Source organism: Toxotes jaculatrix, chromosome 10, assembly GCF_017976425.1.
Source record: "Toxotes jaculatrix isolate fToxJac2 chromosome 10, fToxJac2.pri, whole genome shotgun sequence".
NCBI classification, from domain to species: domain Eukaryota; kingdom Metazoa; phylum Chordata; class Actinopteri; family Toxotidae; genus Toxotes; species Toxotes jaculatrix.
Window position 1 is genome coordinate 4,267,403 of NC_054403.1, and position 14,431 is coordinate 4,281,833.

A 14,431-nucleotide genomic window follows, 5' to 3' on the forward strand; every position below is an offset into this window, starting at 1 on the left:
CACAACAACAACTTGTCTTCACATCAACTCAAAGACACGATCACAACGAACTGGATCTTTGCTTTGAAACAAACTGTGTTTAGGACAATACTGTTGAAAGCAGCATGGACTGACTCCAACCCTCTACTGACCTCAGAGTCTCCAGTCTACAGCCTGGACTCTTCACAAGATCAGACAGATCCTTCAGGTCTGAATCCTGCAGCTTGTTTCCCCAAAGGTCCAGATCTCTCAGATGGGAGGGGTTGGACTTCAGAGCTGAGGCCAGAGAAGCACAGCTGATCTCTGACAAACTGCAGGAACTCAATCTGAATAAAGAATAAATCGTGTGGATAAAAATCATTTTTAATCCAATCAGATATGTCCTAATCAATGAGCTTTCACTAAAATGAGTAGAGGGACTTTGTCCTTCTCTTATTGTGGATCATCATAATGTCAGCCTTCTACACACATCATCCAAATGTCACCACAACTTACAGCGACAAATACGAGTGGGTGAGTTCTGAAAGTTTCATTGAAGTCAACAGACATTATTCATGACAACTGACTGAAATGAAGTGAAACTGAAGGAATAATTCTTAGTCTGAGATAAGAAAAAGTTACAATATGGAACAATAACTATTTCAAATCTCATTCATTTATTCATTCATTCATTCATTCAAGATGAATGGATTCAAGTTCTGGATGAAGATAAACCAGGTTCAGTTGTGGGTTAAAGATATAAGATCTACAACAATAACAGACAGTGAACTGACCTCAGAGTCTCCAGTCTACAGTGTGGACTCTCCAGAAAACCACACAGCAGCTTCACTCCTGAATCCTGCAGCTTGTTGTAGCTTAGCTGCAGGTGTCTCAGATGGGAGGGGTTGGACTTCAGAGCTGAGGCCAGAGAAGCACAGCTGATCTCTGACAAACTGCAGGAGATCAATCTGAATAAAGAATAAATCATGTGGATAAAAATCATTTCTAATCCAATCAGATATGTCCTAATCAATGAGCTTTCACTAACATGAGTAGAGGGACTTTGTCCTTCTCTTATTGTGGATCATCATAATGTCAGCCTTCTACACACATCATCCAAATGTCACCACAACATTCATACAACTATTCATATCAACACAGATTCATAACATGCTGCTGAGCTCAGTCAAGTCTGGAATTAGAAGATAAAGATCAAATCAGACATGTTGGACTAAAAACTGACTTTGATTCACCACTGAAATGGATCAAACTTCAAATGTTCAGTCCTGATCCAGGAAATATGTCTTGCTTGGTCCTGGTCTCTATCCTGCAGATCAGCTCAGGAAATCCACAACTAAACACATATTCAACTGAACAACAACTATTTGATCCCAAAGTACAGATGGATTTAATGGAAAAGTAAAGTCACATACACACAATTTAATACTGACACTACAGCAAATAATAATAATAATAATAAATAATGCATTTTATTTGTTGGTGTCTTTCCAAACCCCCAGCAACATTTTACAATACAACAAGATTTGCAGTTAATGGACTGAAACATGTCAAACCAACAGTGTGGTCTTTGCTCGTTAAGACCACAATTTTCACACGTTTTACTGAACTTCAAAGGAAAGAAGAGTTTTTTCTTCAGCAAGTGTATTTTGTCAAAGAGACCAAAAAAAAAAAAAAAACGGACCTCAATGTTAGGTTAAGAAAACCTTATAGGCCTAAAGTATCCACAGTGCTTCACTTTTTCCACGTTTCGTCCTTATTTCAAAATGGATTAAATTTATTTTTTCCCCTCAAAATTCTACACACAACACCCCATAATGACGTAATGTGAAAACAGTTTTTTTGAAATGTTTGCAAATTTATTAAAAATTAAAAATCAAGAAATCACAGAAGTATTCACAGCCTTTGCCATGAAGCTCAAAATTGAGCTCAGGTGCATCCTGTTTCCACTGATCATCCTTGAGAAGTTTCTACAGCTTAATTGGAGTCCACCTGTGGTAAATTCACTTGATTGGACATGATTTGGAATGGCACACACCTGTCTATTTAAGGTCCCACAGTTGACAGTGCATGTCAGAGCACAAACCAAGCATGAAGTCAAAGGAATTGTCTGTAGACCTCTGAGAAAGGATTGTCTCAAGGCACAAATCTGGAGAAGGGTACAGAAAAATTTCTGCTGCTTTGAAGGTGTCAGTGAGCAAGGTGGCCTAAATCATCCATAAATGGAAAGTTTGGAACCACCAGGACTCTTCCTGGAGCTGACCAGCTGTCTAAACTGAGCAATCTAGGGAGAAGGCCCTTAGTCAGGGAGGTGACCAAGAACCCGATGGTCAATCTGTCAGACCTCCAGCGTTCCTCTGTGGAGAGAGGAGAACCTTCCAGAAGGACAACCATCTCTGCAGCAATCCACCAATTAGGCCTCTATGGTAGAGTGGCCAGACAGAAGCCACTCCTTAGTAAAAGGCACATGGCAATCCACCTGGAGTTTGCCAAAACGCACCTGAAGGACTCTCAGACCATGAGAAACAAAATTCTCTGGTCTGATGAGAGAAAGATTGAACTCTTTGGTGTGAATCCCAGGCGTCATGTTTGGAGAAAACCAGGCACCGCTCATCACTTGGCCAATACATCCCTACAGTGAAGCATAGTGGTGGAAGCATCCTGTAGTGGGGATCTTTTTCATCGACAGGAACTGGGAGACTTGTCAGACTAGGGTGGCGGTTCATCTTTCAGCAGGACAATGACCCAAAGCATACAGCCAAGATAACATAGGAGTGGCTTCAGGCCAACTCTGTGAATGTCCTTGAGTGGCCCAGCCAGAGCCCAGACTTGAATCCAACTGAACATCTCTGGAGAGATCTGAAAATGGCTGTGAACTGACGCTGCCCATCCAACTTGTTGGAGCTTGGGAGGTTCTGCAAAGAGGAATGGGGGAAACTGCCCAAAGATAGGTGTGCCAAGCTTGTGGCATCATATTCAAGAGGCTGTAATTGCTGCCAAAGATGCATCAACAAAGTATTGAGCAAAGCCTGTGAATTCTTGTGCATGTGATTTCTTGATTTTTGATTTTTAATAAATTTAAAAAAAAAAAAAAAAAAAGATGTTTTCACATTGTCATCATGGGGTGTTGTGTGTAGAATTAGAGGGAAAAAATTAATTTAATCCATTTAGAATAAGGCTGTAACATAACGAAATGTGGAAAAAGTGAAGCGTTGTGAATACTTTCCGGATGCACTGTACATCATCTGCATTTAAAGTAAAGGTTTCCTAGCCTCACTGACTTAAATCTAAGGGTTTCTTAAAAGTGCCAGTAGCCTCTCCTCAGTGATGTCAGAAGCCAGGTCCATAGACGAAGGATCTTTCCAGTTGGTCTAGACTCTAGAAATTAACATTTCCCTAGCAGCAAATGTATACTTGCAGCATAAATAACATCCAGCAACTATAACAACTGTTACAATTAGAAGGAAGCTGTCATTAACTTAAATGGTTACACTGTGTATCCCTAGGGCGGGCTAATAGGGGTGATAGTGAAAAGGTAGCGGGGAAGGCTTTGGGAGAAGACAGTTGACAGTTGGATGAATCTCCCTTGCCTCAACCTAAGTCGGATAAAATTAGAATCCTGTTCAGGTATCGAGTCGGTCAGGCTAATTTTGACCACTTTAATGTGAAGGCTGAGCAGGGCTCCTATACTGGAGTGCCTGGGTAGGAATTTTAATTGATTTGTACAAATATTAGTTCTGAGGACTTTGAACAACTCACACTGGACATTTTCTACACTTAATTGAGAAAACATTAGTCTGCTGACTGTGACAAATATGAGTGTGTGAGTTCTGAAGGTCAACAGACATTATTCATGACAACTAACTGAAATGAAGTGAAAGGAATAATTCTTAGTCTGAGAGAAGAAAAAGTCACAATGTGGAACAACAACTATTTCAAATCTCATTCATTCATTCATTGAAGATGAATGGATTCAATTTCTAGATGAAGATAAACCAGGTTCAGTTGTGGATTAAAGATATAAAATCTACAACAGTAACAGACAGTGAACTGACCCCAGAGTCTCTAGTCTACAGTGTGGACTCTCCAGAAAACCACACAGCAGCTTCACTCCTGAATCCTGCAGCTTGTTCTCACTCAGGTCCAGATGTCTCAGATGGGAGTGGTTGGATTTCAGAGCTGAGGCCAGAGAAGCACAGCTGATCTCTGACAAACTGCAGGACATCAATCTGAATAAAGAATGAATCATGTGGATAAAAATCATTTCTAATCCAATCAGATATGTCCTAATCAATGAGCTTTCACTAACATGAGTAGAGGGACTCTGTCTTGGATGAAAACAGTTTGGATAACCACCTGCATGGTGTGATCCATTTTTAATGATTTGCAGCACAATGCCTCCTGGTGCAAAATACAGTGAAAAGTCCAGAAATCATGTCCTCCATTTGTGGCCTGTACTTTCTCTTGAATTTTGTCATAACACCTGATTTTTTCCTGATCATTGATGGCACAGCCTTTAGCATGCAGTTTCATGGATCATTTCTGCGGCCTTTAGCATGCATGTTTTCACAAACTCACCCTCAATATGGCTTTGATGCTGATGCTATTTCGCTAGCAATAAGGTAGCTAGATTTCACTGCTGCATCACTGACCTCTCGGCTATGGCTAAAAACAGACTGCTGCTTCCTCAGACTCACTAACAATTAATTTATCTTCTCTTTTCTCAGTTGTCCTCAGTCAAATTTTCATGGAAAACTCTGCCTTCTGTCCACTTTTCTATTTTTTGTCAAAGACATTTTGGTTAATGACGATCCCACAGAGGGCACTTTAGTTCCACCATGAACAATTGTGTTCTTCTTCAATTTGGGTTGAGCTGGTTATGTCAGTGTGACCCCTGGTGCACCGATTAGGAATAACAGTTAGTTTTATCCAAAAATTGCAGTTAATTACTTCTGTATAATTCTTGCACTTTGCAAAACTAATTCCATGGGCCAGATTGGACCCTCCGATGGTCTGATTTTGGCCCGTGGGCCATACGTTTGACACCCCTGCACTAAAGCCTTTATATTGCAGTTTCTTCACACACAGGAATTCTCAGTAATACCTGGAGAAACACACTCAGTTGTAAGATAAATGGAGTCCTGCTTGAATTTGTTTTATCAGGTTCACATAAAAACAAAAGGACTCAAAATAACACGAACACATTAAGATTAAATGAATGTAGAATCTAACCGTTAAAAATTAATAAAAAGACAAAATTGAAAGCAATAAACACAACCGACTGAAAAATCTATGTTTGACAATCACAACATTTAAAACATCTCCAGAAAAACACACAGCTGACCTAAGAATTATAAAACTATTTTGAGAATAAAGAGAATACTTTAATACTGTCTGTATTTGAAAAACTAAACTACTAATCTACACTGACTGATAATGATAAAGATCATGTCTGGACTTACACAGCCTTTCTGCAGTTCCCCACAGCTGGGATAAGTCTCCGTCGTCCCTCCTTTGATGTGTTGTATTTCTTCAGGTCCAACTCATCCAGAACCTCCTCTGACATCTGCAGAATGTAGGCCAGAGCTGAACAGTGGATCTCAGAGAGTCTCTTCTCTGATCTGTTCCCTGACTTCAGGAATTCTTGGATCTCCTGATGTACTGAGCGGTCGTTCATCTCCATCAGACAGAGGAAGATGTTGATGCTTCTGTCAGGAGAGATATCATCTCTGTTTATCTTCTTCAGGTTGTTGATGGCTCTCTGGATGATGTCTGGTCTGTTCTCTGTCTGACCCACAAGGCCTCCTAAGAGTCTCTGGTTGGACTCCAGAGAGAGGCCATGAAGGAAGCGAACAAACAGGTCCAGGTGGCCATTTTTACTTTGGAGGGATTTCTCCATGGCATCCTTCAGGAGGACATCGAGTGATGGGTAGCTCATATTGTTATTTACAAAATACATAAAAAATTTCTGGATAAAAGGCTCTGGATTTGAGTCCCAGTGTTTGTAGTCTTGTCCCAGGAAAGTCCTCAGCTCTCTTGTCTCCCTCTCTGTGTAACAGTGGAACATGTAGACTGCAGCCAGAAACTCCTGAATGCTCAGATGAACAAAGCAGTAGACGGTTTTCTGGAAGATCACACTCTCTCTTTTAAAGATCTCTGTACAAACTCCTGAGTAAACCGAGGCCTCTGTGACATCAAGACCACACTGCTCCAGGTCTTTTTGGTAGAACATGATGTTTCCTTTCTCCAGATGTTCAAACGCCAGCCTCCCCAGCTTTAGAAGAACCTCCCTGTCAGCCTTCATCAGCTCCTGTGGACTCATCTCATGTCCCTCATTATATTTGTGCTTCTTCCTCTTTGTCTGAACCAGCAGGAAGTGTGAGTACAGGTCAGTCAGGGTCTTGGGCAGCTCTCCTCTCTGCTCTGTGGTCAACATGTGCTCCAGAACTGTAGCAGAGATCCAGCAGAAGACTGGGATCTGACACATGATGTGGAGGCTCCTGGATGTCTTGATGTGTGAGATGATTCTTCTGGACAGCTCTTCATCACTGGATCTCCTCCTGAAGTACTCCTCCTTCTGGGCGTCAGTGAAGCCTCGTACTTCTGTTACCCTGTCAACACATGCAGGAGGGATCTGATTGGCTGCCGCAGGTCGGGAAGTTATCCAGACCAGAGCCGAGGGAAGCAGATTCCCCTGGATGATGTTTGTCAGCAGCACGTTGACAGATGACTTCTGTGAGACATCAGACACAACGTCCCTGTTGCTGAAATCCAGTGAAAGTCTGCTTTCATCCAGGCCATCAAAGATGAACAACACTTTACAGACAGCGAGCTTCTCTGCTGTGACCTTCTTTAATGTTGGATGGAAATCGTGGAGCAGCATGAGAAGACTGTACTGCTCATCTTTGATCAGGTTCAGCTCCCTGAATGAAAGCAGAACCAGCAGACTGATGTCTTGGTTTTCAGAGCCCTCTGCCCAGTCCAGAGTGAACTTCTGCACTGAGAAGGTTTTTCCAACGCCAGCAACGCCGTTGGTCAGAACGACTCTGATGCGTCTCTGTTGGTCAGGTAAGGCTTTAAAGATTTCGTGGCACTTGATTGGAGCATCATTGAGGGTCTCCATCTTGGAAGCTGTCTCCAGCTGCCTCACCTCATGTTGGGTATTAACCTCTTCACTCTGTCCCTCTGTGATGTAGAGCTCAGTGTAGATCCTGTTGAGGAGGGTTTCACTTCCTGTTTCATCAGTTCCTTCAGTCACACGTTCACATCTCCACCTCAGACTGATCTTATGTTCATCTAAAACCTCCTGCAGACCACTATCTGCTGAAAATCTGCTGACAGAGGAAAAACGTAACCAAATTAGCCAAGACTTGGAGACGATCAGAGTTTTCAGTATTTATTCTTGCAAGAAGGAGTATATCAACCGTGAATCAAATAGGTATCATTGTAATACTCAAAGGAGAGAAGTCTCTGTGTCTTCTTTATATACACAGGAGCCCACCTCCCCTTCAAGCTGATAATCAAAGTCAAAGTCTAAACATGCATACATGCAACTGGTTTCCTTGAGCATCTGTCTTTGTATCTACTACACAGGACAACATCACTTCTGCTTCTGTATCTATCTCAAGGGAACAATGTGTGCGCCTTGCTGTGGTTCAAGGTGCTGTAGGTCAGGCTGCACGGAATGGGAATCAGAACATATAACAAAGACATAAGCTAATGTATGGCAAAATATATCCATCCCATTATTTTTCCATCACAGACTAAAGAAAGAGAATCTGAGAATCTGAGAATCTGCTCATTACTTTCATCAGCTGGATAAAAACTAAAGACAAGCAAAGAAAAGCTTTTTCATGTTGTGGTATTTCTAATCATCTTAAATGCCAATGCTGTATGATAGAACAAATGACTGTGTATCAAACCACAGGTCCTGTTTTCAGAGATGATGACATGAGCAGACAGATGTACAGTCTTACTTTGTACAGTGCTGCTCTGACTGACTGTCTGCAGTCCAGCTCTTGTTCTGGATCCTTCTCTCAGATTTTATATCTTATACATTTTGCCAACAAATATTTGAACTTATTGAGATACTCTTGGATTGTTTGGGTGGATTACTGTGAGATTGTTGGGATTCTTTCAGGCTCTGATAAGGTATTTTATCTTGATGATGTATTGAGTCCTCTCAGCTCGTTTTCATGTTGGCCATTTAACTCATGAAGACCCTGTAGGGTCAAAGAGTTTCCTTTTTTCAGTCTGATCAAACTTTTTTGGGATCTACAATCCAGTGTGAGGATATTCTTCTCCTCAACAGTCAGTAAATCCCAGAAACCTGACAACAAATGATTTTAGCAGCACGACCTGAGCTGAGACTAAATGTTTTGTTGATTGTTGAGAACAAATATCCAGATTTGGTTCACAATGTCTAGAAGCTGTTAAAGGCTCAGACGTGTAAATCCTGGAAGTGGAAATCAGGCTTGTGTTCATACACCACCTCTCACAGTGACTGAGACTGATAAAACAGTAACATGAGAAAGCTCTGCTTTATAAATCTGGTGAAAAGAGTGTGTGTGCATATTTCTGTCTTTGTGTGGACACAGTTTTATGGATCTGGTCCCTGATGTCTCCCTGTTTCCTTCAAATATGTCTGAGAACTGAATCATCCTCAGGTCAGTTTACACTAGAAACAGTCTCTTACTTTGTGTCTGAGGGTCCAGGTTCATTACTGGAGTCTGGAGGATTAAACTCTTTGGACCAGTCACTCTTCATAGACAGACAGCTGGGTCCTGGAGTCTCTGCTCTCAGTCTGTGGTCCTGACCTCTGAAAACACAAACACATTTTTATTCATATCACATCAAACACTGATAAATTCTCTGAGGACAAAATCATTCTGGGAACTCTCAGCTGACGTCCTGCAGCAATGTCACCATGTAGCACTGAGCACTATACTGAAGGATGGAGGCAACACACTAGCATCCATAAACAACACTGTTGTGTCCACTTTCCACATGTTGATGACCTGGCTCACATCAGCTTGAGCTAGAGTGATGCAAAGGTAAGATGAGAGAATCAGATGTCTGTGATCCTGCACTGCCACTGCTCAGCTGTCAACAAACAGCATCCTGTGTCCTCAACCTCAACTTTACTGAGTCAACATCTGGATCTACCTGATTATCAATCCTCCCCCCTACAGCCCAGGTAAACAAGAAGACATAACAACATCATAAATAAAACAAATGGCTGCTGATGCGTCTGCACTTCTTGCCCATGCTGAGTCTTTCCCTTGAATTCAGGTTCATTTCACACAGGGAGGCCTGTCTGTTTCTGAACTACTGTGACTATGACAAACACCACTGTGGAATTTTTTTTTCAACGTATCTGTGCTTGTGATACTAAGTTTAGGATTGTTAATTTAGAACTAAGCTGTACCCAAAATCATACTTTCTACAAGTTTTCCCACATTCTTTCAGGTTTTAAAACTCTCCCCAGGGGTGTTGCAAGAAAATAAGGATTATACCTTGTGGTCATTTAGAACAGATGTCCCCTGGGGTGAACTGACATCTGTAACCGCTGATATGGAAAGACCTTAGCTAACCTGGGAGTGAACCCCAATTAATTGTCCTGAGTGTTTACAGTAGGTGTGTCAGTTAATCAATAAAATGTTCATACTGAAGATTAAAATCTTTATAAATACTCATTTTTAAAAAGGCTCAGTAATTTGCTAAGACACCTGTTGTCTGTAGTTTTTTATCAGATAAACAGGAGGAAATGTCACATTTCTTAGGGACGGATTTTGATCGGCAGATCGATCCACATTTGGTGGTGTGTGTGTGTTGATGAACATGAAGGAACATGCCACCCAGTGTAACAGTGTGGTTCACTGATGTGTTTTAATAGTTTCTGGCTCAGAGGAATCAGATCTATCAGGCTGTGATACACATTCTGTGTGGGTTTGACTCTGCACATGGGATTTATTGGTAATAAGAAAAAAATGGAAAATCAGTGAAAGTAAAAATGTTCTTTTCAAAAGAAATAAGCAGCCTCAGCAGTCAGTATTAATACACTGTTGAGCCAGAAGAACCAGGAAGAACTGATTTTCTGTCAACACTATGGCAGCTGTTACAGGCAGAGACGACAACTGCAGGACCTCAACACACTAAACACTGTTATAGCCCAAAGTTTGGAGGTTCACAGATAGCAGTTCTCTTACTTTGTGTCTGAGGGTCCAGGTTCATTACTGAAGTTGGGAAGATTAAACGGTTTGGACCCGTCACTCTTCATAGACAGACAGCTGGATCCTGGAGACTCTGCTCTGTCCTCCTCTTCCTCCACACAATCACTCATCTTCTGGACTTCAGAAGGTCTGAGAGGGAAACCAGTAAAACAGACTGTGAACTCAGACACAAAGAATCAGGAAAAACAAGTTTGATCAAGAGTCACATGCAAGACTGAGAGAACAGGAAGTAACACACACACACAAACACACAACACAAGCACAGTGAAATAAAAGCAGGCAGAACCACACGAAGAACCACACTCGATCTTCTTTCCTCCTTTTCTTTCTCTTTGTGTGGACAGAAGTTCATCCTGACTCTTCTTCCCTCTACAGTCCTCAGGGACAAAACTGACTCAGAGACCTTTACAGTAAAATAATAATAATGTTGTATTAACACTCACCCTGCCTCAGCTTTCAGTTTTCCTGCTCCTGCTCTGTTTACTTCAAATGGCGTCTGAACTAACTGTTGAACACTTTCAGTTTTACCTGCTCCTCCCCTCTGCATTTACAGGAAGTCACACAGTCTGTGTGTGCGTGTGTGTGTGTGTGTGTGTGTGTGTGTGTGAAATATGCCTCACAGTTGCAAAAAAAAACAAATAGTATTTGACACTTCTGACCCCTTTTAGGCTCCACTTCTCTGATGAGTTGGGGGCACCACATGAAGTAACAGTAATCCAGGAAAATGTCAGTTCAAATGCGAACAGTCATTGCTACCAGTTGCTCAGTACATGACCACAATACTGATTCTGTGCCTGCACAGACCCCTCCCCAAATCTATGCTTTTAGAAAAAATATCATCCTCATCAGTGTATACTATGTCAAAAAGTAAGCTGGTCCTCAACGGCAAACAAGAAAAGAATAAAAGTCCAAAAAAAATCTCAACCCATTTTTAAACCTTTGACATTTAACTTATCTCTATTTATAGTCTCTGAGGCTGTGTGTGTGTAGCACCCTCAGTCTTACTGGAAGATGGTACACTACATTCACATTCACACTAGGTTCCGGAAGCTGGATACCTTAATTATCTGAATGATCCGCGTCGAGAGAGTTGTATGAAGTTGAACATTGACAATTTTATTGCCGCACAAGAATTGTTTGGCAGTGTATGAAAACAAGATTGGATAAAAATATGAAATGTAGCTTTTTCAAAAACAACAACAACAACAACAACAATAATAATAATAATAATAATAATGAAGTGCAAATAAAAGTGTCCCTTCTTCTTTGTTGTAGATAGAGTTCATTCCTTTTGTCTTGTATGCGTGCAATTGTTCATTTGACTACCCAGGTAGGCTTTATAGTATTATGTTCTTATCTGAATCAGAGAATGTGAAGTCAAATGACGGTCTGGTTCTCCGGAGTGGATCCCACGGCTGGCCACAATCGATAGCTCTCCACTGAACCTCCCACAGTTCAGGATCAGAGTGATCAAATCCTGGTCCAACAAAAAACACGACGAAGCTGCTCCTCACATCCAATATCATACACAACAAGACTGGTTCCAGGGTTCATCAGCTCATTTTGTAAGGGGTGCTGTCGGGACAGCGACTTGGATCAGAGAGAGAATGCACCCAGTGATCATGACAATTAATACAGAGCTGGTGCGCCACCATGTGGGGGGCATGATAAATACTTTAAATGACATATGGGTTTAGTAACCCCGGAGTTGGTCATCACACACACACCTGCAGACACGCACATCTGCACCACAGCTATTACTATGGGCCAGAGAAAACTCTAAGGCCACACTTGATAGCTGCACTGCTTCATTTATCACTGATGACTGAAGAGGTGCAGAGTATATGGATGTGGTATCTGAAAATGTAAGTAGGAACAAATAAATATGCATAGCTTCACAAAGCATTTTAAATTATAACTAAATTTCATCATTTTCTACTTCCTTCTGCACATTGGTTACTGTGTTACTAAGTTACTGTGCAGGACTGAGATAATGTCACAACAGCTCCATCTGCTGGCCACACTGGGGGCATTACATTAAGCCACTGAAGGAATTCTGCACAAGCTCTTGAATAAAGGGTCAGGTTTGAAAGGAGGTCAGATCAACATGAAACCAAAAACTGTGCAACTGAAGATACTCTGCCTCTAGGACCATCCATGTATATGTGTGAATGTTGAATTAATGACCTGCCAATTCCTAGTTATTAACATTTACTCTTTAATGCTGTGATCCAATTATTAGCATCAGCAGCACACAGTCATTTCTTAGAAAAACTCAGTTGACAAAACTTGGACCTGAATTTACATTTGCATTAATATTATATTTTATGCAGTTACAGAAACATTGTGCGTTGTGATTTCTGTTCAGACAAACACCTTCTTACAATCCTCCTCACAACTCCCTTGTTGTTTGCTTTCTACTACATTTTCTACATGGCTCAAGACAGTTATGGGAAGAACTGCTCCCCTCGCCATTATGTCCAGTCAAGCACCGACAGCAAAGCCTTCAGCCTACATCAACAACATGTTCCTAATTAGAAAGGTATGTCTCTTCTCTTATTCAGTAGTTTTTATCACTTGACCTTGTGGCCCTGAAGTTTTTTGTGGCTTCTTGTGTGCCACTGTGGTCATATATTCTGGGGACACATAGTGTTTAGGCCATAAGATGCTGGTATGAGCTCTTACAGCCATAAGCAGAATAGCAGAAGTACTTTAAGCACAACTGTTCCTCACAACACAGTCCAGTATACATCAGAACACATAGATGATTGTGTCTGTGCCGAATGTATCCACGTGTACAGGCCGGTGTTTGTGTGTTTAATAAGTGGTATTAAAGCAGATATGCAGTAAGAAAGGGTATGTTGGACTCTGATCTAGATAAAACTGAACAGGACAGGATCATTTATGTGTGTCTATATGTATAGATAAAGGCGTGCGTGCGTGTGTGAGTGTTGTGTTGCAGTTCCTTGTTTTAGTTAGAAAATTGCTCTAGTCTTGTTTTGGTTTTACATTTCCTGTTTTATTTCTACTTCCTGTCTTTGTCTGTTTCCCTCCTTTGTGATTGTCTGCCCCGCCCTGATTTGTGTCACCTGTTGTCAGTTAGCCCTTGTCTACTTAAGTCTTGTTGTTCCACAGTTTCCTTGTCAGTCTGTCTGTGTCTGTACCTGAGTCTGTGTCCCAGCTCCTGTTCATACCTGTGTTTGTTCCTGCTGTGTTCTGTCCCTGTGTTCCTGAGGTCTTGTCTGTTCTCCTGGATTGTTACCTTTGTGTTGTGTTTCTCCTTTAGATTTCCTCTGTTGCTTGGCCCTTCAGTCATTTTGACATGCGTTCTTGGCTCCAGCAGAATTCTAACAGTGGCAACAGAATGAGAAAATACTGCAACAATACTCCAAACTAAACTGGCCCCTAAGTACCTTTGTTAGCTGAAACCATGTGCACATCAGAATGTCAGCAGGATAATTCAGTGCAGTTCTCAGCTTATGTAAGAGGCCAGATTCATTCCATCCATAGTATTCACACAGGCAGTATTGTTGGTTGCCTGTTTTGACTCCTCACCAGCTGCAGACTTTACAGGAGCTTTTGCTGCAGTGTGTTTATCCTTTTAGTCTTTTATTGTAGAACAGTTTTCATAAAGGATATTACATAGATATAATACATAGATATTTAATGTGATTTATTTTGAATAAAGTTATACTCTATAGTTTCCCTGACTTCCCTCTCTTCAGTATACCTTGATTATATTTATCTTTCCGCCTCTTCCCATGCCTTCCTTTATTTTCCTTTGTGACACCAGCGTTCCCTCTTCGTGTCCCTGCCCCCATCTCGTGTTCTCTCCCCTTGACAGTTTGTTTAAAGCATACTTCAAACCAGACCAAGGCTTTTTGACTATGGTAGTTTGCCATTGCATGTTTATGTGTGTGTGTGTGTGTGTGTGTGTGTGTGTGTGTGTGTGTGTGTGTGTGTGTGTGTGTGTGTGAGCAGAGGGAACAGCTCCTTTCATCTTTTAATAGGCAGGCCAATTTTCAGGTCCTTCCTGTCTTAGTTTCCAGTTGGGTTTGTGTTTCTAACTTTCTCTCACATGTCAGACTGACATCTCTCAGTCCTCCTTTTTGTTTTCCTCATCTGTTTCTTTTATTTTCTCTTGTTGTTCCGCCAACTCCTTTCTCTCCTTTTCCGTGTATTCTATTTACCCACACCTTCTTTCTCCTTTTCCTTCCCTTTCT

The 14,431-nt window shown here is 41.4% G+C and overlaps 1 protein-coding gene and 1 long non-coding RNA gene across 2 annotated transcripts; both read right to left on the reverse strand.

Moving 5' to 3' along the window:
- Positions 1 to 217: 217 nt before the first annotated feature.
- LOC121188926 (protein NLRC3-like) lies at positions 218 to 7,577 on the reverse strand (the record flags this gene model as incomplete). The annotated part of the gene is made up of 5 exons (XM_041048871.1): positions 7,524 to 7,577; positions 5,439 to 7,126; positions 4,032 to 4,205; positions 259 to 305; positions 218 to 225 (listed from the first exon to the last, which is right to left on the reverse strand). Coding segments are annotated over exons 1-5 (1,971 nt in total), but the record flags the coding sequence as incomplete, so codon positions are not given.
- Positions 7,578 to 8,734: 1,157 nt separating this feature from the next.
- On the reverse strand, positions 8,735 to 10,742 carry LOC121188788. Its single transcript, XR_005894742.1, has 3 exons — positions 10,652 to 10,742; positions 10,185 to 10,337; positions 8,735 to 8,794 (listed from the first exon to the last, which is right to left on the reverse strand). It is a non-coding gene; the product is annotated as an uncharacterized LOC121188788 (long non-coding RNA).
- Between the last annotated feature and the right edge of the window lie 3,689 nt (positions 10,743 to 14,431).